Genomic DNA, 25305 nt, shown 5'->3' on the forward strand with positions numbered 1-25305 from the left:
CATGCTCCTGTCCCCATAGGGTTGCCCACTTCCCCTGGCACTGTTGCCACCACACAAGTCCCTACAGTTGATGGCCTGGCCCCCCAGGACCAGCCGGGCCCAGCAGCCAGGGTAGAAACATTACATGTGCTTAATACCAACTGAGAGAAATGTCCAGCTAAGAGACTCACACCAAGTCTTAGAGGTGGTGCTGCCTTACAGCAGGAGCCTTTAAATCCCTCTGAAAATACACTGGTAAAGCACCCTGGGAGCTACAAGTATCCTCTTCCAAAACTGAGTATCTTGCTGCTACAGCAAGCTCCATTCCCGTGGCTCTCCTGTTCCCACACTCACCGTTGCCCAGCTCCCAGGAGATGTTGTACTTCTTGCTGGCACTGTACTTCAGTAGGCTGAGGGCATTGGAGCTGTTCCAGGAGTTGTTGGGATTTCGGCGCAAAGCATTCAGTGCAAAGATCAGGTGAAGGCCAGAGCAGTCAGCAAAGTTATAGAGTTTGTCTAGAGACCTGGCTGGGAAAAAACAAAAAGCAGTTTGTAATTCAAAGGAAAGCTAGTTCCAGGGGAGTTCAAATGATCCTGCTGTCCATCATTCCTTGCCTTCTGTGTAGGATGAGCCAGGGTCAAATGCCATCCCCACGACATCTGTAACCACAGAAAGGCACCTGACCTTTGAAACCCAGATAGGATTCCAGGTGTGGGTTCATCTCCTTCCAGCATGAAACTTGGATGCCCTCCACCTCTGTGTCAGAGCTGGGGCCATGTTACCAGAGACAAGTGACTTTATAACATCGCTTTTCATCTGATCTTGGCAAGGAAAGTTTGTCCTTTCCTGTGCTTATTCTGCCTTGCATCTCTTTCAGAGCAGATCCCTGCAGTGTTTGGGGAGAGGAGGAAGAAGTCACCACCCTAAAGCTGCCACCTCTCCTGCACCCCACAGCAGCCTGGCCTTTGCTCCCTAGGCTCCCTGCCTAGTGACAGCCTGGCCAAACCCTGCTGCCAGCAGGCCCTCCCAGGGTGATGAGGCTGTGTGGGATCTGTGTCCTATCTGCTGGCCCCAAAACTGCCTGGATGGCATCTCCCTGTACTGTGGTCTCGATGAGCAGTGGGAACACCAGCCAGCAGCAACAGGAGAGACCAAAAAAAGAGCTGATCCACTATGTAGGGAGGTGCAACATTAGCACAGGATAGAGAAACAAAACACTTAATGCCCTTTTTCTATGAAAATTTCCCTAAAAACTCAACACCAATCAAATTGCTGATGAAGCTAATGCCAGTATTAGCAAGACACAAACTCACATGACAGCAAGAGGAGATTTGGTTAGAGAGCAATTAGATAACTGTGGTGTTTTCAATCATCCCTGCCTGTTGAACTGCATCCCAGGATACTCAGCAAGCTTCCTGAAGCAGCCTTGGAGATGCAACCACTTAACTGTGAAGAGCCACCAGGGACAGGGAGGTTCCAGGGGGCCAGGGAGGGCAGACTGCAGGCTCCACTTTCAGAAGAGGGGAAGGAGGTTCTTGGGAATTACAGAGTAGGCAGACTGGCTTCAGGTCCCAGAAAAACACTTGGACAAATAACCAAGTTGCTTGTCAGCACTTACAAAATATAAGGAGATGATCAACAGCCACAGGAGAGTGCCAAGAACAAATCACACTGAAGCAATCTACTGACAGGAGAGCAGGACTTGTGGGCAGCAAAGCAGCCATTTAGGTCTTACACCTTGATGGGGTCTGAGGCTTTGTACACAAAGGATTGCACATGATATTCTCTCCAGAAATGGAGGTAACCCTTATCTAGACTGAACTGCAGTGAGAAATACTCACACCTAGGTCAGCTTCTAGTCATTTGTTGTTACAGTGAAGGGTCTAGGCAGCCTGCTCTGGGTCTATGTGCACATTTCCAAAAAAAAGTGGGGCATAAAAGAGCAGAAGATACATCAGACTTGCCATGGCACCAAGGTGATAGCATGCACCAGCTTTGCCAAGGGAGATGAAGGGGATTTAGGGAAGGCCACCACACACTCAGGGAATTGCTCTAAGCCCAGCAGTGATGCTCCAAGATTTCCTGTAGCCATGCTGCCCACCTGAGGTGCAAGTGGAAGAGGGAGCTGCTCGCTCCAGGTGGGATAAACTGTTCACTGTATGTCTGTGTTTATTCTGTTGCCTTTCCTGGTCACTGAAAGTTTCAGTGAATACAGACCCAGGTCTGAGGTCTGACAAAAATAAACTTACCTTTTAAAGTAAAGTTTTAAGGAGGGTCCAGGAAATAAGCTAACTGAATAGCTAACACTTAATGCAACACAGGGAAGTTAAGGAAAGAAGAAGAATGCAAAAATGTGGAAGAGAAATTCTCAATCCCTTCCACAACCTTTTTCAAAATGCTTCTGGTTGTTTGAGTGAGAAGTAGCTGAATTAGATTAATCTAATGTATTCATCCCAGTGGTTCAAGCACATTAGCTGTTTTTTGGGTTTTTTTTTTTTTTGGTTTTTTTTTTTTTTTTTTTTGCATGTTTAGTGAATTAGAGACAGATACAGTTACTTATAACTGATTTACTTCAGACCCCCAGGCAAAAAGTTGCACTTGAAGTGGGACTCCTATAAAGAGGAGAAGGTAGACACCCAAATGACAAAACAGGATAGCAAAAATGGTGTTACCTGCAGTTCTCCTGCTAGAAACGAAACCCTTTCACTGGTACAAAACAACTGCACTGCAAAAGGGGATTTGGTTCATGTTTAGGAGCCACTGCAGAAGACTGGGAATTGATTTTCCATGCATCCATGAGAAGAAACAAGACGTCTGTTTATCCCAACACAGGGCCTGCCACTGTGAAATTATATTTTTCCCATGACACTTATTTTGTTTCTATGTGCCTGGATGCAGAGATGCCACGTATATTTCATGTTCTGCCACAACTTTCCAAGCTGGAAACCTCAGCAATCAGGGGAGTGAGCTAGGAGAAACACACAGATGTCTGGGTTTCAGTCCTGCACATTTCCTAGTGGTCTCCCAGGACAGATGGACCTGTAGCCTGTACTGAAGCTACAAAGAGCAGAAAAGTACTAATAAACCTATCTCTGCATCACATCAGATTGTTAAAATGACCACTCTTGATACCAAGACTAGCAGGTACTGAATCCACTTTCCTCCTTCATTCTTGGCAACTATCTTGGGATAGTGCAAGCTTGGAAGCACCAGTCCAGTGACCCTGGCAGAGTCTTGATGATCAGTTTGCACAAGCTAGCTAACCATTAGTGGTTAAAGGGCATGTCTCTCACCTCTGAGATGATTGCCTTAAAAACTGGACATCTTCATTGCAGACAGCTGCAGTTAGATGACAAGAATACTGTCATGCAGTGTATGACAGCAGAGTGGCATCCTGGCTTGTATCAGCAGCAGTGTGGGCAGCAGGACAAGGGCAGTGATTGTCCCCCTGTACTCAGCACTGGTGATGCTGCACCTTGAGTGCTGTGTTCAGTTTTGGGTCCATTGCTATAAGAAAGGTGTTGAGATGCTGGAGCATGTCCAGAGAAAGACAAAAAAGCTGGTGAATGGTCTGGAGCACAAGTCTTGTAAGGAGCATATGAAGGAGCTGGGGGTATCCAGCCTGAAGAAAAGGAGGCTCAGGGGAGACCTTATCACTCTCTGCCAACTACCTGAGAGGAGGTGGTTGTTAGTGAGGTGGGGGTAGGCTTCTTCTCCCAAGCAACAAGGGATAGGACAAGAGGAAAGAGCCTTAAATTGTGCCAGGGGACATTTGGATTGGATACAAGAAAAAATTTCTTCACTGAAAGCATTCTCAAGCATTGGAACAGCCTGTCCAGGGAAGTGGTCGAATCACTACCCCTGGAGATATTTAAAAGATGTGTGGGTATGGCACTTAGGGACATAGTTTAGTGATGGAGTTGGCACTGTTAGGATATTGGTTGGACTGAATGATCTTAGAGGTCTTTTTCAAACCAAATGATTCTATGGATGGCTAAAGCACAAAAAGAAGCCTGTTTAGAAGACTTTGAGTGATGCCCAGTCCTCCATATGTACAAATAAGGCCATAAGAAAATGCTATAAATATTTTACTGCCATGACTAGGGACGGCAACATTACTTTTGAGTAATGAGAACATGAGGAATCGCAGTATTATTAACAGCTGGCTAAAACTCACTTTGAATTCTGGATAATTGCACTGTTTTTTCTTCATCAAACAAAGAAAATCATAAGGAATTTAACCTTTCCCCAGCTAACAGATCATTAGGCAAGGCTTTCACAAAGCACTTCAATAGAAAAAGCCATTGTCGTACCAGAATGAATCTTAATAGAGCAGAACTAGATTTATAAGATGTTCTCCTTGCTCCTTCTCCCCTCTGCCCAGTGCAGAGATGCACATGCTCAGCACTCATCTGCCACTTCAGCTCAGCAAGAAGGAATAACAAAAAAAAAAAAAAAAAAAAAAAAAAAGAACAAGAAAAGTGCAAGGATGCTGAGAGTCAGCTTCTTCCTTTTATAATGCTCATGTAGTTGGAGTGAGGCTGCCCGAGGCAGCAAAGCCCCAAGCTCTATCCCCTCACACCCAGCAGCAGTGTTGGTGGGGGGGGTCTCACTGGGCTGGGTGCCTTGGTGGGTTTGGGACAAACAGCAGCCAGTAGTCAGAGACAGAGGCCACTTAGCCCTGGCACAAAAGCTAAATCAGAAGATATTTCTCAAACTTTTACATCATTGGTTGTAGAGGCTTCAACTCATCTAGGGAGTGAATACAGCCCAACACTGCATGTCTGGGTGGCCACCAGTGAAGATCTGCTCCCAGTCCTGCCCTCAGATGAAGCTCTGTGCACAAATTAAAGCTTTTAGCTGCTTGTATTGATCTCATACCCTGCACAGAGAGAGACAAACAATTTCAAAATGCAGAAGGTGTCTGTGAAACCACAAATGATGGTAGGGTTCAAGGGACAAGTACATCCTTTGGGATTCTTTCCCATTATTCTTCTTTTTATACAAGGCTAAATTGTAATGTTCTCTGAAAGATGGATGGCACTTAACTCTGTAGCATACCAACACAAAATCTGAGGACATTAAAATATCTCTGGCAGTTTACAATAATTGGAAAGACTTTCCAGTTGTAGTTACTGAATTAAACATTATACTAGAGACTTTATAAAGAGCACAGTATTGACTGCTGTTTGGTAAGAGGGACAGTTCAAGAATCTCTGGGTTTGAAAGTCTTCCACATTTTTTATTCTGCTTCAGGAATTTTGCTTTGTCAGAGTTTAGCATGAAGAGTGGAAATTCATGTGCATGCTGAGATGGAAGCTGGGATCAGTCAGTGGACTGAGGGGTGGCGTGGTGTTCCAGGGGCTTTTGCAACTCTGGGAAGGCAACCAGAAGGATGGGAAAGAAGAGCCTGTTCCCCCTCTATCCCCACCATTCACCACATCCATCTCTTGCACATACAGAGTATGCAAGCACCAAGGAGGATGAGATAAGAGCTGAGTATGGGGTGGGCAGCACACAGCACAATTCCCAAATCCACAAGATTGCTGAGAGACCAATCCAGTGAGCAACAGATGAACCCTTCTGTGGATAAAGCAAAGAAATGTAGCTCTAGAAATAACCATTTCAACTAGTCACAGATATTGCTCAACTCTGTTGATTCCCCATAAATTCTGAGCAAGCCTGGAGTGTCCCTGCACACAGCTCCTGGTGCCAGCACTAAAACCAGCAGCATCCCCTGCCCCTGAGCACCCCAGAGGAGATAGCAGGGTAATGGCATTGGGAAAGACCTGGCAAAGAGAAGCCTAAAGAAAACTTTACAGGGAGAGGGCAGAAAGGGCAGTACAGGCTGTTCAGATTAGAGATGAGTAAAATGGCTGGCCAGAGCAATGAACAGAAAAATAAAGATATTCCCCCTTACAGAAAAACAAGTGGGTACATGGAAAATTTATTTACAAACACATTTGCACCATGGTCAGCTGAATTTCATTTCCTCTGTCTCTCTTGCATCGAAAATCCTCATAAAACCACTTGTGTGTGGCAATGACTTGATGTTTTCTTAGCAAATAAATATGAATCAGAAGATATGCAACAGACAAGGAGAGTAACTCCAGACCCATGGGACAGGTCTGCAACACTGGCTTGAAATCTTCCAAAGGATTGCATCCCCAGACACAACAGGGTGTCAGACAAGGCAACCAGACCCCCCCATCCACAATCTGCACAGTTGGAGCACCAAAGATCAGCCTTCACCATCGCTGCAAGTTCAGAGGCAAAGCAACATCCCACACTGTCCGTGTGCACTACAACATCCCACTGGAGCATGGGAAGATTTTCCTATTGTAGCTGCATGCTAAGCCATTCCTTCAAAGTTGTTGCTTAATGAGAATTTTAGAGATTTCAAGGCTACCAAGAAACCCACACAGTTGCTGGAAACTGCATTCTAATGATGACCATCCCAGCTGGGAAGATGTTTGGTTTTAATTCCATTTTCTGAAGCATTTTCCATGCAGTAAAACCATGCTGTATAAAGATGCTGAAGAATTCCTGGGCAAAATTGCTGGCTGGAGGGAAAAATTTGCTTGCCTCAGATACACATTTCACCTGAAATGATCTCTCTACCTGGTCAGGCTCCTAACATCCTCCAAAGAGGATTGAGGTTTTCAGAACTGTCCCTTGCTCTCCTTGACCTGCCAGGCTCTCCCATTGCTCCAAGGCAAGGTGCAATGTTGGAGGTCTGTTCTGAGTGACAAGAAGTACTTTGGCAGAGCCTAATGGTGCTATAGAAAAGGGATCTAGTTTAATCCCATCTGAAGAATACCTGAAAGTTAGAGGAACTGGCTTTAATACTGCCAGCCAGCAAAGAAATGCTGCGCACTGTGTTAATGAGAACCTGGATTTTATATCCAGCTGGAGGACAGATGGGGGATCTGGGACTATTCCCTTTGGAGTATCAAGGGGGCCTTTTTCCAAGGGAATTGTCATCATCCCTGGTCTTTAAGCAGCTGAACATTGACCCTCAATATTCATTCAAGTCTTTAACTAGATTTTTCATTTCACTGCCAGTGCAGAGGTGATTATGCTGACCACGTGAGCAAGGTTCAGTCCTTAACACCACTGCACAGAAATAGCAGTCTGGGGGCTTGGTGTCAATCTCTTGCCAATAAGGAGCTTGGCTAGCAGCCATGGATTGTGGGCTGAGTTCCCAGCTGGCATATAACTTGGAAGACAACCACGAGGTCTGGGTTCAATATCCAATTGCTAAGGAGTCTGGCTGACAGCCTCATTTTGTGGAATGAATCCCAAATTAATATAATTCTTTTGATACCAGACAAGGGGCATGGCCTGATTCCAAATGCTCTAAGGGCTCAGATAAAAGCCATAGGCATTGGGTTCAGTGTGTAAATGGTATCGAGGTTGGATAACAGTCAGGATTGGGCTTAATCCTCAGATGGTGAGAAAAAAGAATGAGCCCTGAGCTCTGCCTTCGTGCTAAAAAAGAGAGCTCAAATGAGCAGAATAGCTCTGTTTTCAATCCTCGCGTGGTAAAGAGCTCACAGGACAGTAATGGTTTCTAGGAACAAGTGTAAATTGACATGGAGCTTCAGAAGAGATGTGGGATCTGGGTTCAATCTCCAAGTGCTGTAAAGCTCAGATAATGGCCAGAGGGGCAATTTCCAAACCCTCTGTTCCAGTCTGGTGTCTGGGAAGAAACCAGGATCATATTACAGCTAAGAAAGCTGTTTTCTCCTGCTGCATAACTTAAGGTATTTTCCCTTTTGGATTGGGATGAATCCAGCATCTTCTAAAGTTTCAGAGGGAAATGGAGGTGAGCAGGGAGAGTGCTACATGTTTGAGTGGAGCAGAAGAACAGAGCAAGGGAAAATAAGATTGTGAGCACCACCTGCTCTTCCACATCTTCTTGGCCACTCCAGATCACTGGATCTGAGCCATGGAAATTGTTCCAGGGAAAACCTGGGTACAGGTCCTCAGCCTCCTCAGTGCTCAGCAGTGCCTGCACTTCTGGGGGTCTTTGGGGCCTCCGTGGGAGGCAGCTTGTCCTGTCAAGAGTCAGTGACAGCCTGCGTGGCAATTCCATCTCACTGACACCACTTGCACAAGGGATTGGTGGGAAACAGTGCGTGCAGCAGTGAGTCAGGTCAGCAGCTTGCTTGAGTCATTCCATTTTGGATAAAGGAATGCAAATAAAATGAGCAGAAAGTATTCAACCAGGCATTTAAAGCTGGTCTTTCACATAGGAAAAGGAACAGAGGATGAGGTTTTATCAAAAGCTATATATTGATCCTGTGAAAAGCTACAAATTTGATAGCACTATCTTCCTGCTCTTGAGGAAATTTTAAAAATCTAATTCCAGTCCCTGTGACTCTCAGCTTTAGCTCCAAAGTCCAAATAGGATGGACCACAGCAGAGAGGGTCTGATCTGTGAATGCTGCCAGAACAGGCTTTGGATTGTGAACCTGACCTGCAGTTAGCCAGACTCCTGAGCAGCAACCGCAGGTTTGGGGTAAAACCCTCTAAAACCCCTTCTCATTGTGGGAACTACCCATTCCTAATGACCAGGGGTGCTGAAGACAAGCCCTGTCAGCACCATCCCCTGCACAGGTGGTGGGCACAGCCCAGCGTTCTGCTCTTTACCCTGTGCACAGCTGTGACTCTGGGGACGGGCTACCCCATTGCCACAGAGGTGCCTCCCTCCGGGCTTTACCTGCGCACGAGGAGGGAGCAAACCTGCCAGGCTCGGGAACACGGCTGCAGACATAACCCAGCTCCACTGCCAGACCTTTGCTGACAGAATGACTGTTTTATATGGCTATAAGAACAGCTATAAGCGCAGCTGTCTGAAAAGCAACAAAATCTATGATGTGTGTTTCTAAACCCAATGACAGCTGGCAGTGCTGCGCTGCAGCTCATTCCTTCTTTTACACGGTTTAGTTAAAACACTTCTCTGCAATCACTGTGATTTATCAACAAACTGCAGTTTCTGGAACAATTTAAAAGCATTCCTAAATAGGTAAGAAGTGGTCAGCTCCTCAAGCTCTCAGCAAGCTCCCAAATGGCAGGCAGCTAGAGATGGACAGGGACAGCTGATGGGAGGACCAAGCGCCCTCCCAGGCCACCTCACCTGTCCCAGGGAGGACAGGGCTGTCAATCCCATTGGGATGGGGAATGTTGAGGCATGGGTACCTGGGCAGCTGCAAAACATTACCCATGGATGGGAGAATGGTGATTTATTGAGTTTAAAGCAGCTTCAGGTGCAAACATGAGCTATTTCTGTGCTGCCAGGAGAGGTGAATTGGTCCTTGCACAGGGCTGCTCCCTAGCCACATGGAGGGGGACCTCCTGTGACAGTGTGACCTCTCAGGCATGGGGAACCCTGTGCAGCCCAAACCCACCGAGGTACATACAAGATAACGCCATAGCTCGCTGTTCAGCTGGATGTTGTACCACAAGGCAGAGCAAGAAGGCAAATACTGTACCATGCCTGTCCCCACACTCACCTCCTCCTGCCAGCTGTAGGGCAGATGACAACAGCCATGATGGGAACCCACATAACCCCATGCATCACTTGCTGCTCAGGCAAAATGCATCCACGTTGTTCTTTCAATCTGACACAGTTGCAAGGCAGAGGTTTTTTTAGAAATACATTTTTCTAGAAGCACCTGAAGCACTAACACTACAGCAAGAGGGTAGGTGTTTCCCGCACTTCCCTGCAAAAAGCGAGCTGGGTAGCACAGGCTGAGCACCACCCTGTGCAGATGCTGCATCGCTAAACAGGAATGAAAGATGCACAGGTACAAAGCATGCTTTTAACATGTTCCTTTAATCTCAGTAAAATGCTTAGCCCAGGTAGGCTGTGCATCTAGCTCACCAATCCCCTTCAGCAGCTCCCATATTCCATTTTTTGCTGCCTAAACTGCTGTCACGTGGCAGACACACAGCTTGATTCAGAAGAGCCTCATGCAAGCCAGATCCACCCCACAGCATCCCTGGAGCTGCAGAAGGTGCAGAGCCTTGTACCAGGCCCTTCGCCTCCCACCCCCCAGATCTCTGGCTGCTCCAGAGCAGAGTGACATTGATCAGTCATGGGGGGTGGGGGGGGCTGAACTACCACATCGGGAACAAATTCAAACTGAGCACTTTAGTGTTGCCAAACACCAACATTCAAAAATCATGAGTCAAGCTCACAAAAATCATGGGACTGGCTCAAGAAACTTGGTTTTAACATAATTTTCATTGCCTGCTGTTTTCAAAAATTTGGGGTGCCTTTATAAGATGTTTTTGAGCTCTTCTACTACCAGGAGAGTTAAAATCTGGCTTGTTTTTATTATTCCTTTTAGGCAGTTGATGTGCAGCAGAACAATCAGTTTACTTTGCAAGTTGTTTGACTGCCTTTCCCATGGGCGGGGACTGCAGCTGGTGGCCAGGGATGGCAGGGGCGCGCCTGAAGTCCCTCAGTGCCGGGTGCTGCAGCAGAAACGCTCTGCTGCTAAACAGGCATCTGACCATCTCCTCTTACAATCCCTGGCTATTGGGAAGCAAACCCGGAATCCACAAGAATCAGGTGCTTTATTTTGTGGGTCTGAGTCAATGTTTGCTATGGTGCAGGGAGCCGCAGGCATGGCGCGCTGCTGGAAGCGCCCGTCCCGGTCCCGCACATCCTCTCCTGCCTGCTGACCCCATTCTCGCCATCGGCCGTCCCTGGCTGCTCCTACTCAGCGGAGCAGCTGACTTCCCTTGGAGGAAGAGGGAGTGACTACGGCTCTTCGCACACTTTGTGAGCTGGGCATCTGGTATTTTTCAAAACTCTGAAACATTTTAACTGAAAACTGTCTTTAAAAAAAAAAAAAAAAAAAAGAACACCCAAAACCCCAACCAAAAAAACAACACATAAAACCGGAAATGTTTCAATCTGAAATCCCTAATTAAAACCACACTCTTTAGTACATAAAGAAGGAAGTTAAAACAGAAATGTACTTTTGCACATTACAGACAGCATTATAATAAACACAGAGCTCTGCCAAGAAAGAGGCATTTTCAAGGCCAAAATAGATGCCTCCAGCTGCACTCGGATAATGTCAGAGGGCTCGTCTGCAGTGCCGAGTGTGGCTGCATTTGAACACAACAGCGACCGACCAAGCCTGGCGGGTGAGGAACACGGCAATTACCGGGGCAGACTGCGAGCGCTGCAGCAAGGACCACAACTCACTGGGGTCAGAGCTCCACTGATTCCCACAGATCCCAGACCCGGATCCCAGTCTGTAAAATATTTGCAGGAACTGGCCCTGGCTCTCTATGCTCCTCTGGGCTCTCAGATATGGCTCAGCTGGAGGGACCCGGTTTGGCAGGAGCTTTCTCCGGCTAATCTTTGGGGGAATCTTGTACCAAAGCACACAGGGTGGAGTCTGAACCTGATTTTGGAGGCACAGATGAATGGCTGGAAAAGACCAGCATCGTTAGCATGATGTCCTGCACCAGGCAGCCTGGGACACACATGTGGAGTGCACAAGTCAAACCAGTCCTTCAGCAGGACAGATCAGCTAGTTTATAAAGGTACCTACTAAGAGCTTAAAATCTGCTGCAGTTATGGAAATCAGCCTACCCCTGTGTGAGATTTTGCAGTTATTTAGCATCTGTGATCAAAATAGGCACCTGGATTTGAGTCCAAACTTACCTGTTTTGGCTTTCTAGTGACTGGATCTTGCTATACTCTTGCCCTGCTAGGTTTTTGTTTCTTGTGGATAGCTCAAGATTAAGGTCAAGCCTCCTCTAAGCACACTTTCATTAAGCTGTATTTGTTGCAAGTCTTCAGCATATTCACAACAATGCAAGATGTTCCAAGCTTCCATCAATTCTTTGGCTCTTTGCTGTCCTACAAGCCTTACCAAACTCTGTCAACAAACCACTGCTGGGGGGGGGGGGGGGGACATTTAGGATCTCATGAACCAATTGATTTGCTCTGAGAGGACAGATCTGCTCAGACTCCTTCTCCTCCTCACCAGCTGCAGAGCCAAAGCAGCCATGTCTGCACATAAGTGTTAGGAGAACAAACAAGACACAGTTAAACAACTACAGCAATTAGCCTCACACATGCTTCATGGAAAGATTGTTAGAGGGGAATGCTGATGTGGAAGGATGTCACCTGCTTAGGAAACAGAAGAAGGAAATAGGAGGGTTGATTGGGTTTTTGTTTTTTTTTGTATGAAGAATATTTTGGGGTTCAAAGAGAGGTGAGAAACAGACTCTGTGCATGTCTCCAGGGACCAAGAAAAATAAAAGGAGCACAGAAAATGTCTCACAGAACTTCATTAATAACAAACAGAACACAGAGGACATCTATTTGAGGGTCTGACTAAAGCAGTTAAAATAACTAGAGCTGGTAGGAACTGGTAATTTTAATTACCATGTTATCTGCTAAAGACAGAGCAGAGCAGGTCCCAGACACTCCAAGCTGTTGGAATACGTGAGGAAAAGTTGCTCTGGAGAAGGGAAAGTAACAGGGGAGGGGATGTTTATTACTTGAATATTATTGATATAGAAAGTTGATTAATAGTCCAAAAATGGAAGTAAATTTGAGTGCAAGTGGTTACAAAACCAAAAAGCCCAGCAATTTAAGGCAGTGAAGGAGTAAGACAAACGGATTAAAGATAATGTATTTCAAAAAAAGCAAATTTGAACAAATTCAGGGCACAGGTCAAGAGGATCTCTGGGGAAGGGAGTTTAAGACAGCATTTCCCAACCAGTGAGACATGGAGAGGCAACAGCTGTGCTGTGGGTCAGGGGAGAGAGCAGCAGAAAGAACAGCAGGAAAATACCTTGCAAATACATACAAATTAGAGGAAGAAAAAGGAAAATATCAACTGGTAACTCAGTGCAAAAGAGTAAGCAACATATTGACATAGAAACAGCTCTTTTCTTTAGTTTTCATCGAGACAATTAACTGTGACATGACTGTTAGTTACATTAATCTGAACTGTGAAAGAGCAGCAGACCTGAAGAAGGACAGAACAAATGAAAGACCACTTAGGAAACCTAAACCACAGAAGTGCTTAATAATTGCTATGACGTCTGTGTCAAATTGTTTTGCCAAATACAGAAGATTCATATGTATTCAATAAATACCTTTTCTGCATTTTTCACCCAGAATTTTGCCACTATCAGCATGCCCTCTTACAATAATTCTATATTTTACTGAAGTGGTTTTACTCCTGGTACACTGGAAGTATATTTATTGCTTTACCCCCCTGGGCACAGATGCATCCCCAATACTCTCAGCCTGTGCAATGGAGGTATCACCTGAGCAGGTTCATTCTTTGAAGGTGAGCTGGGAGGAACAGGTATGACTCATAGTGATGTAAGCATCCAAAGAGACTTGGGTGAACTCCCTTTAAGCTCCATACTTCTTTATACTCATGGAAAATAACCCAAAGCCAGCCCAGTCCTGTGGATCAACACTGCAGGTGTATGGACTTGGATGGGATGGATGTTAAATTTCACAGCAAGCACCCTGCAGGCACTGCTGCCACACAACTCCTCTGCACTGGTTGGCACATCCTTGGTTGCTGTAGTGATGGGGAGGGTGCTTAGACAACCTGCCAGCACAGCAGCTCCAAAGTATCACCCATTAATGGTACCATGCCTAGGGGTGGCTGGCAAAACCAGAGGGAGCCACGTAGGCAGAAGAGGCAGAGGAGAGCACGACTCACTTGTGGTATGTGGGACTCAGCTAAACACACATCAAAAGGCTGTGCTGTGAGTTACTCCACTCATGGAATGGATTTAGATGTCAGATGTCGGCTCTTTTCATGAGCAGATCCTTTGCATGGCTTTTAATACATATGTGTACCCAACTGCTGAGTGACCTACAGCACTGCCCTCCCTCCTGCTCCCCTCTTACTACTGAAACACAAATCCTTCAGCTGAAAATACATCAAACTCTGGAGCTAAAGAGTCATATTAAAATCGAGTATATGAGGTGCTGGTTTAAGCTAATGGTGTCATTGGCTTGCCTTCTGGGAGAGGGATCTGAGGATTTTGGAATATACTTGTCAGACTTTTCAACTTACTCAGCTAAACAAATAACCACTGTTAAACCTCTGAAAGGGATTCTGCCCCAGCCAGAGGAGACAGTCTTCTGAGACAATTCTTGGGGATAAAGGTTGATCTAAAAAAGCATAATTTCTCAGGGTTTAACTGACTATCTCACTGGTTAAGTAAATGGTTTTATTTCTGGATATGGCATAATCTCTGATGAAAAATAAATTCATGGAAAATATTAAAATCAACTTATTAAAATAAATCCCCCCCCATACTTCTTGGCAGTCTCTAATTAAATAATTCTACCTGAAAATCCCATCGACTCAGATTACTTATGGGATATGCCACCTTTGGTAAATGGGAACCATGTGGGCAGCATTAGGAGAGGGAAGTGCAAGAAAAGGTGAGCCCAGTGAAAGGCAGATGGACACACCATGGCATTCTGGGGGAGATTAAAGGGAGACACCAAAGGAGGGATGAAAGCTTCTAACAGTGGAGAACAGGAAATTTTCTGTGTCTGAGGAAGGTTATGCTTGCTCTGAGCAGGAAGGAAGGTGTTAGCAGCTGGAAGAAAAGACTAAGTCTTGTCCTGAGAGGAAATGCTTCAAAAGCATTTACTTTCCAGATTAGCAATGACCTTGCTCCATTTACTGCTGAGACTGTGGATGTTGGAAGCCTCATCCTGCAAAATGTGGCTTGTTGTGCATTATTGTACAGCTGACAAATGCTCCGTGTTCTGAACTGAGAAATATGCTCACAGCACTCAGAAATGACTCAACAGATTCTCACTCAGATTTCAGGTCATCTCTTTAAAACCTCAGTCTGAAACTTTAGCATAAGGAATTCCTATTTAAAGAGAGGTGATAGGATAAAATTATAAAAACTCAAACCACAGACTAAGGGTTCCACATGATCTCGTGCTATGTCAGCAGCAGGGGGACAAACAGGGCAAGCATCTGGACACCAGGAGGACAAGTCAGCCACCAGGATCACCTCCTGGAGAGAAAACAGAGACAGAGAGTGCCCAGGATGAAAGCAGCAAACTCAGGCAGCCTCAGTCTCTTCCCAGCAGCACTGACCAGATCTTCTGGTGATGTGCTGCTGTGCAACACAACAGCTTTGATCACAAAGACTGATGGCAATGAAGAAGGAGATATCTCTAGTGATTAAGAAAGGAACGTGAAATATTTTATGCACATGTGTGTAGAAACAGTCTCTATCTTTCTAGAGCACTATTGGCCATCCAATCAAGAAAGGCACAAAGGCAGCACTTGTGTTAGAAGAGGTGGTGCATCAGGGAGAAATTTATTGAGCTTCTCTGTCAGGCCCTAGTTGGTCATAATTTCTTTCAGGTGAATTTTACTGGTACTCCAGTGCTGACAAGTCCTGGGATGGCAAAGACACCATGAACCCACAACTATCAGAGAATCTGGAAAACCTAATTAGCTTTCTGATGGCTCTTCACTCAAATACAATCTAAGCACCACAAAGACAGAGCAGAAGGGCAACCCAGCCTCCACAGTGCCCTGGAGGAGTTTGGAAATGGTGTTGATAACCGTGCTCCAGGAAGGCAGTGCCTGGGACATTGCATGAGTGCAGGGTTGTAACCACTGGGTTTGCTGTGTATTCCATTTCCTGACACAAGAGGTGCTGCAAGTCCTATTGGTGATGATTTCCCACTTCTCAAAGGATGGAGATCTGCAAAGTTTCCTTAGCCTCTAATGGCTCCTTCCCAAGGACAGACTCACTAGGAGGTGCAAGCTATTGGCAGCTCAAGGGCCCAGAGGAGCTGTTGACCGTGTTTAGGCCGCGATCCAGAAGACTTGATTTCATCCAGCATAAGCGGAGCTGTTTTATTTATTCTAATGGTCTGATGGTGAGGGAGGAGTGCTCCCTGGCTGCCCAGGCCAGCCCTGTTCCAGGCAAGAGGTCCAACACACAGCCCTTCTCCAGAAAACACTCACAGGGACAAGGCACCCATCCTCATGTGCTAGCTGGAAGCAAAGTTTCAGCACACTCATGCTGCCTCCCAAGAGATGTTTAATCTTCTCTTAGACCTGTTGTCTGACATTCTATGTCTTTGCCAGCCAGGTGAGCTCGTGTGATTGCTCCACATCTTACTGGAGGACTGTTTGAGCATCCCTTCTCCAGCAATGGCCAAGAGGAGATACCTGGAGAAGAGCACAGTAAGGACAACCACATCATGATTGGGCTCCAAGAATTAGTGGCACAGGGCAGCAAGGATACAAGGAATTAGGAGCCTTACTTCCCAAATAGAAGCAATAGTAGGAGCCAGGATACAATGACAGGCCTGGGACATCACATGCACCATGAATATGATGAAGCTCAACTCAGAGTAACCTGCTGTGCCACCCAAAGGTCTGAAAGCAAGATGTCCTAGCTCACATAAAACAGTGAGAGTCTGCTGAACCCTTAGAACAGACTCACGCCAAATTATAAATAAAGATCCAAGAAGCCTTGACACAATACTGAGGCAATGACTAGAGAAATGACTTATGAAGTGCACAGCAAATGCCTGCAGGGCTGACCAAATGGAGGAGAAGCTTTTAAGAGCTGCAGAAGCTTTCCAAAGGAACAGAATCTGAGGAGTGCCAATTTGTGTCAAAGATTTTCCATCTGCACACAAATAAATAAATAAGAAAGATGGAAGCAGACAGGGAGAAATCTGTGTTGTCCATCACGGAGCCCTATGTGGGTGTAGCTCCTTCAATGCAGTCTGCACTGAACTCCAGCGAGACTGAAGTGTTGCAGATGGCCAGCAGTAGTCATCTGCGTGGGGCTGAGTTACACTTCAGAGGTCCAATTCTGCCTCTGAAATGAATACTGTGTCCTCTACACGTCCAAGGTGCTCTCCAGACCTGCACAGCATTGATGTGCCAGAGAAGGAGCAACAATGTCCCTCAGGCAGAGAGTGGTTTGGGAGTCCAGGGAGAACAAAGAGCAAGGAAGGAAGATGTGGTACAATAAGCAGAAGGGGAAAAGAAATAATTTTTCATGGCCAAGCCATGATATCCCAGCTCCCATTAACTTCCAGTCCTGCTCTCCACAGCACCTCTGCATAAGGACACCAGCCTTGCCACCCACCAACAAATCATGGAGGGAGCAGAGAGGGAAGCATGGCAGGCAAAGACGGGACAAAGGCAAGCCAAAGAGTGCGGGAGGGAAAAAATATTTTGGGGTTTATTTTTCACACAGGATTCACAACATTCCTCAGAAAATTTAATTTTGCTGTCCTGTTCTTGTTTGCTAACCAGAACCAATTTAATTTTAAAACAACACGCAGAGCCAACAGGGGAAAAAACATTTTGCAATGGCTCTTCGCTCCCACTTGGAACGGCGAGCACAGCTTAACTCGTTCGGCTCTCGCAGTTGCAGCACCAGCTCGTGGGGAGCTGACCCAAGAAGCCTCTGCCCGGGAGGAAGAGGGAACTCAGTGGTGCCCGTAAATGATAGAATAAAAATGGTTTTTTTGGAGCAACTCGAGAGGTCCCACTCCACACATCTGTGGGGGCTGGAGGTGGTGGGAGCAGGGAGCAATTTGTCGCATGGAACATCTTCCTGCAGCCCTGTCTCTCCACTTGACAGCTCACTCCAAGGTTTGTAGAAGAAAAATGGTTTGTTGCCGCATTTAACAAAGCTCAGAAAGCTCCTATTCCTCTTCCACTACCAAGAACTTGCACATTTCTCATATCAGCTTGTGAGTCTTCTGTGGTTTTATGCCTTGTTGTGACAGTTTGGTAAACAAGCTGATAAAAATCAAGAGCTTTTCAAAGGCAAGGTTAACACACTCATGTACGACCTGGCTTGTCAGAGAACACCAGAAACTCCAAACACGTTGCTTCTGCTTACCATCTGCATGAGCTTATTCAGACTAAAATAACAAAGTGTGTTTCCTGATCTCCATCAATGTAAATAGAGCCATTAAACTGCAAGGCTGTTTACATTCTGGGAAATAGTCATTGCATTCATCCTGATTGCTCCTTATCCTGCAGCCCCAGCATCCCCACACCATTCTAGCCGTGGCTCTGCTGCAGACCACAACCCCACTGACCACCAGCTAACACCAGGCACAGGGACCCGCCACGTCTGTGCCACAAAACCAATGGAAACCCCTTTGCAAACATTGTATGCTGGTGTCCAAATTTGGTTTTATAACTAGAAACAAGGACACACTTGAAGGATCCAGCTCTCCCAGTTGTAATATCTGGCAGGCTTAGAAGTGGGAACATTCACATTTTATAAAAGGAGATCTTTTGCTAGGTAAAATCATAAACATTAGAACAGAAAAGAACTTCTGGAGCTTGCCAGTGGTGTGCTTACAATAGCTCTGTCTTCTGCGTCATGCAAGGACCAACACTCCAACACAAGCACGTAGAGATAGCCCAGCCTCCGTCCCAGGGGATTCATGTCCTGGAGGAGGAGGGGATGGTGCCATCTGTAAGCTGTTCCATCCCAGAACATCAGAGCCAGACACTGCACTCTTTTGGCCCCAGCAGCCCAGCTGCTCGTAGAGAAGGGCTGAGAGCAAACCTTGCCCAGCCCTCTGGGGTTGGACCACGCCAGTCAGCACCTCTGCACCCATATGGGCACGGGGCTCCTGGGTGCTGGCAGGGAGATTTGCACAGTTCCTGGGAGCATGTGCCATTCTGGATGCTGGCCTGCACTGCTAGGCTCCTTACAGCCCTAAGAGGTGTTCCCTGTAATTGTGGGAGACCGTTGTTTTATGTTGGCCTAGCTTCACCTGCAGAATTGTCAGGAATGAGAATTCCACATTTGGAAATAATAACAAAAGGATAAAACTGGGCAAATAATGATGCAGGCCAGGTCACACATTCCCATTTTATTAGACTCAAACCCTCCTGAAAGAATTTCCTTGTATCTGCGTGTAATAGCTAAGTGCAAATATTTTCTAGAGGACATTCTGTTTCACAAAATGGAGGGGCTCTGTTTCTGTGTGGGTTACATCATAAATTATCCATTTTAAGTGTGGCAGATTTTGCCTTTATGCTCTCTGCATAACAGCTCTGGACCTGCCCTGTGGCTCTGCTTGGCGAGCCAGCTCTGCAGTTCCACAGATCCATCACAAGCATTCCCCTCTGCAGGGCCAAGGTGTTTGTATTACCACTCTTCACAGCTCCTGTCCTTGTCTCTGTCCCAGACGAAAATATCCCTCTCCTCTTTTGCATATGGCTCTTCCCTACCCTCTCCCTCTGCTAGCAATTATACTCACGGAGCATTTGTGAACCAGAACAAAAAACAACATGGAGGATAAAAGGGTAATCCCAATCCTCACTGTCCTGGTGGGGACAATGCCACTCTGCCCTGCCTTGTGTCAACTGGCAGCGTGCAGCAGGAAGCCCACAGAGTATGGACAAGGCTAAGGAAGAAAGGAGTGCAGCACATTTGCTTTGGCTGCTGATGTTCTGCCAGTTGCATCACATGTAACCATTTAACAACAGGGCTCGTGAAACCCAGCACATCAGCATCTGCCTTTACCTTGACTTTCAAGGCATCTGTGCCATGCAGGCACTGTTTTTACAAGAGTGAAGCAAATATGGATTTGCACTTGCATTTGAGCACCAGTGAGGTGGAATACACTGTGGGAATGGCATTGCCCCAGGCAGAGCCAGTGTGTCCAGTATGTCCAAGGGACAATCCTGCCTTGATTCAGAGCTGTTAATCACATCCCAGCAACCATTGCAGGTTCTAGAGTTACACACCCACTGGGAGACAGGCTTTCATCACAGACGTGTAATTAAAGGGAGATGTCAATGTAGCATGTTAATAATTTGGAACATCAGTTATCCTTGGAACATCGGTTATCCTGGGAGTTCAGCAAATTTAAAATATAAGTATTTTGATAGAGCTCATCAGTTAACATACCAACTTTAACTCCAAATAAATCAAGAAATTTGATGATTTTATGCCAAGTTATTTCTGCAGAAATAGAAAGTACCTCAGTGTAAGCATAGAAAGTCTCAGCCACAAACCAGGCAGGCACAACATGTCAGCATGGAACACCTTACATCTGTCTCTCTGCATCTAAAACAGTTAAATAATTACTCAGTACTTTGCACAATAAACTCTAAATATCATTACAACCCCTCAGGTTTGCTTCATGGGGAAGACAGAGTGAAAAAAAGATGCCTGTGGCTAGATGGTGTGTTTTAATCATGTCCAGCCCTTTCCATTTGAGGTGTATGTATCAAGTATCTGTCCAAACAGGAAGGACGCACACACGGGATAGTCAGAACAGCTGAAACTCACGCACTTAAGAAGGAAAACATCTCCCAGTTGTGCGTGGGTTGGCTCTGAGGATCAGGAAATACACAGAAGACAATGCCCAGGGACAGGGCGATCTCAGCCATGGGACGTGCTTGGGCACGCTGCAGGGGTGTCACTGAAGAACAGGCCACTTTGGGTCAGGGATGGAGAGAACACCATCCCATGCACAGGCTCAGACCTGCTCAGAACACACCTAACCCAAATGGGAGAGGTGAAAGCAGCAGCCATGAGCTGTTCTCAAGTGCGTGGCAATGTTTCATTGTCAAAAAGGCTGTGCTGGCCAGAAATGTTACTACATTATTCAGCATTAAAAAGCATTTTCCACTTAAGAACAGACACAAGTTTGAAGCCAGTGTAAAAGCACCCTCTCAATCAGTAGTAACAATGGCATCATTCAGTTCTGCTGATGCTTCAGGAGAGATCAGTACTTCTGCCTGTATGGTTTTAATAAAAGCAGCCAAACAATCCCAGTATGGGCTCTCTAGAAAGCCCTGTGGAGGGTTTGTGCACTTGAAAAAGGAGCGTGGGATCCATGGCAGTTGAGGTGGTACTTGTGTGAATGCAGCTGCCCTGGGATAAAGATGTTCACGGCATAAGCTGAAGCAGTACAGAGCTGTAGACAGACAAGCCCCTGGAGAGACAGAAGAGAATTATGGAGTGTTGAGCTAATTAGGTTCACAGCCTTAATTATTGGAGCACTACAGCTGATAATGCAAAACCAGCCTTGTAAACAAGCTTCTATTTTCAGCCACTCATGCCAACAACTTTCTTCTGAAAGCATCTGCTGCACAACTCAGATTTGTCACATCCCAAGGGCACATTCTGGTGAGTGTAAAGAGGTGCTCTGAAGCCCTATAATATCAGGTAATTAGAGCAAAAGAGATCTTGACAATTGCAATTTTTAAACAAATAATGAAAACATGATGGAACATTTCAAACTCATATGTGGGCTGGAACATGCATGGCTTAAGTGCTGGCTGAAAACAAACCAAAAACATGGGAATTCAGTTTTATAGATGGCTTGCAAACCTTCAGCTTCTCTTCAGAGCATCCTCCCCAAGATCAGAGGAGCAGGAGGCAGGGTCGCATACAGACCATCTGCTAATCCCAGGAGAATATAGATGGAGTCACAGCTTCACACCTTAACTGGTCCCAGCCTTCTGCCCACACTAAAACTTTGTAGAGTCTCTGAAGGAGGAGGAACCATCAGATCACCTTGTCTGACCTCCTGTGCATCACACACTATAGTATTTCACCCACTTATACATGTGCTGAGCCAAATAACTCAGATTTGGCAGAACCATAGTTAATATAAAGGCAGCCAGACTTAATAGAAAGCATTACAAGATGAAGAGAAACCACTTTTTTTCCTTAGGTAGTTTATGTAGCTGGCTAAATATTTGTGTCCCAGTTCTAATTGGAATTCTTTGGGTTTGGCTTCCAGACCCTGACTCTTGTTCTATCGCTAGTCATTAGATCAAGAGACCTTGCAGTAGATTGTGTGGGGGTTTTTGTGAGACCACACAAAGCAATCCACATTTTAGTTGGTTTTTTTTTTTTGATACACTGATCTGCCCAAGTTTGTGAAGGCTCCTTCACAAAAAGGACCCAATACCTCTTGGTACCCAGTGGAGTTCCCTCCACTCCACCACCTTCACTCACCCAGGTGAAACAGCAAGTTGAATGAGCTCAATGTCAGTCTCAAATGGTGCATGGAGAGCCCAGGGAAGTAGTAAAGAGTAAAGACAACTCTCAGTGATGAGGGAAAAGCAGGGGAGCAAACTCTGTCCTGTAGAGGGCCTAAACTTTCAGTTACAGCAACACTCAAAGAGCCATTCCTGTTCATACGAGAGTCACACATCAATGCAGAGAAAATGGTCCTTGAAAAAAACCTCAGTCCATATAAAGCTCAGAAAAGGTATCACATCATCGAGACTCTTGTCCCACACAGCCAAATGTACCTCTTAGAGCCACCTTCACTGAACTCAGTAATTTGAATTTACTCAGTTACAAAAAGCATCAGATTTTAAATTTTTGTTTTTTTTTTTACATGGAAAACAAATTATCCACTTTTCTATTGCTGCCCACTCAGTGAAGCATTAAATGTTTCCTGGGATAGGGTGAAAGCAATGATGTAAGGTTTTGGGAGCCTCAGACATGGGGCAGCTGGAATAACTGGACTATCACGAGCTGTCAACATGTGAACAAAGATATCAACTATGAGATGAGATTCCTGGGCATTTAACTACACACTTTACAATTCCCAGAGCAGACAGTGATTTATGACTCACCCAATTATCCCTGTCTCATGATGCTGCATAACAGAAACATTAATGAGGGAACCAGAGTTAAGGGGAGATAAAAATGGACAGATTTCCACATGGACAGCCATGATATGCTATGGGACTCATGATATTCCAGTGCCCACCCAGGGGACTGTGGGCTGCGTAAATGGGGCAAAGAAGGTAGAAGAGGACCAGGTCACATATTTCTGCTGTGGGTAGCAGTTTGAAGAACAGGAGAAGCCACAATGCTGCACTTCAGTCCTGGGAGAGTGTCAGTGACTGACAAATCAAGCTCAGATCCCCAAGATACTGCAAACTTCAGGGCAAACGTGCTTTTAAAATGCTGATGCATTTTGTTATTTCATACCATCACACTACCATTGTAAACACATAGGGTTTGGCAGGTTAATGAAATAACTTGTCCCTTTAGCCCTGCTTAGAGCTAAACCTGAGCTCAAGGCTCTTCACCACTAACCCCACCCACCCTACATCCCAGAGAAGTCATGTCAGATGAGCTGCAAGCACACTGCTCTGTCCATCCTGCACAGAAACTGGGGAGGCCTGTCCCTGCCAAGGGCCCACCCCAGTGATAACTGTGTCATTATCATTTCTGTGCATCTTCTATCTGACAGCCCTTTCCAACTTAACTCTGGCCAACCCCCCCCCCCCCCCACTTAATTGCAAGGACTTAGTCATTAAGAAAGTAACATGAATTGGCAGATTATGAGAAACATCTTTCCTGGAAAAGATTAGCCTGAGTTGCTTAATAAATAACATGATAGCAGAGAGGGTTTTTAAGATTCAGGGGTCGCCAGGCACTTGTTACCATCACAAAAGGTTTTACAGGTTCTCTTGGACCTCCTAAAGAGGCCACTTAAGAAACAGGTATGAAATCAGTAAGTCACAAAATAGCAGAGCTGTGTGTCTTCCTCATTCCGAAACAGAGGGCAAGCACCATGAAATAAAGAGATTCAGGGCTGGGTTTATATGCATTTCTTATGCAGAGTGGATGTGAGGATCATGGACAGAGCAGACCCTGGGGTCCCTGGCACAGTTCTTCCTCAGCAGCATAGGGAGGCACTTTGGACCCAAAGAAATGATTTCAAAATCATCAATGTCAGCAGGGAAAGAACAGCAATTTTAATTTCAATCATGGCTTTTAATTAAAGGAAGCACTAATGTTACAATGAAAACATACAGCCAAAGCACGGAAGGTGTCTGCCTCCACACTGCTTGAACAGAAACTTCCTTCAGACACCAGGAGGCACCAGCATCCTGACAGGGATGAACTGTGGGTGATGCTTGCAGTGCACAAACAGATACCTAGGAATTCGCTTTCTCCAGCTGAGCAAGCACAGCTTTTTTCCTAAGCATGAGGTTTCTATTTGCATCTAGCCTCCCGTATCCCTTCATTTTCTCCCAGGCTTTCTGCTGTATGAATATCTCCACTAGCCGTCATCTTTTTGCTCTCTATAATGCTGCCAAAGACTTGTACCTGTCTGTCACTCATTAAGTTACTTGAAGTAAAACCTTGCCTTTTCTCCTCAGAATATGATACCCACCCATGCCCACACCATGTGTGTATCATAATCCAGGGCATCTGGAGCAGCTCCCATGTGCCCAAGCAGCCTCCAGCCACCACTGCAACCACCAGCCCCAAGACTCCTCTTCCTATTGTTATTATCCCAAATACCATCACACCTGAACTGCCCCAGGAAGAACACTCTTTTGTGTATGATGCCCAGCTTATTTCTGAGCATATGAAGTTTCATGTCTGTCTCCAGTTAGCTTCACTCTGAGACACTTGGATGCTGAGCAAGCCAAAGCCTGCACATCTGCTGGGATGAGAGACGCACTGTGGCAGCTAAATCCCCGGGGCGCACACAGTCCATTTGTCTTTTCTTGCAGCAAGCTGAAGTGAGGACATGCCATAACACCTAGTGCTATTCTCCTCCTGATCTCTTCCACCACCCTGTTCATTCAGTGAGAGAAACCCCTCCCAAGGACAGAAACCCGTGGGAGCCCAAGTCCCAGCCCTAACACAGGCTGAGTTTAACATTCTTCATAGGTTGTGTCAGTGGCAGCAGGACTCCCTCAGTGCCCGAGGAGGGGGCTACCAGAGAACTGTGCTCCCATGTCAAGAGTCAATAATCCAAACAGCATGAAAACAAACGGTACTGGAGTGGCTGGCACCGAATTATGGTGTTGGAGGCTCTCTTCCCTCAGAAGTCACCTCAGGGAACACGTGCCATGGAGGGCTCCCCATCCCCAGGCACCTCCAAGCTTCACAGCCACGCAGACGGGCAGGAGGCAGCACTAATGCCCTGTGTGCCAAAGCACATGGCGCTGCTCCAAGCCTACAAAAGCCACCAGCATGGATCTGCTCTCCAAGGTCTCAGTAAGCATTTCTGCAAAGCATAAACTCCTTAAACCTCATGTTTCTGGAACTTAAATCTGCCATTTTAAAGCAGCTTAAATGTGATGTGAACACTAATAAAAAGACCATCCACCAGCTCTGCTGCTGCAAAACAGCTGGCTTTGAAGCTGGCTAATTCACTTAGCAGAAGCTCAGCCTTGCCGTGCTCTTGAACAAGGACAGAGGGACTGCAGGACCACCACTAACAGCAAAACCTATCTAGGTTGTTTCTGCAAACTGCTCAGGGCGCTAACAAATTCAAC

At 46.0% G+C, this 25305-nt stretch overlaps 1 protein-coding gene across 2 annotated transcripts in view; it reads right to left on the reverse strand.

The window, feature by feature from the left end:
- HPSE2 (heparanase 2 (inactive)) overlaps positions 1-25305 on the reverse strand; it is a 107327-nt gene that overhangs the window by 35503 nt on the left and 46519 nt on the right. For both annotated transcript variants that reach the window (XM_053983705.1, XM_053983704.1), the window contains one exon: positions 334-507. In XM_053983705.1, the coding sequence (XP_053839680.1) occupies positions 334-507 (174 nt within the window). The remainder of the gene's footprint in view (positions 1-333; positions 508-25305) is intronic.

The sequence above is a fragment of the Vidua macroura genome, chromosome 8, assembly GCF_024509145.1.
Source record: "Vidua macroura isolate BioBank_ID:100142 chromosome 8, ASM2450914v1, whole genome shotgun sequence".
In the NCBI taxonomy this organism is placed as follows: Eukaryota; Metazoa; Chordata; class Aves; order Passeriformes; family Viduidae; genus Vidua; species Vidua macroura.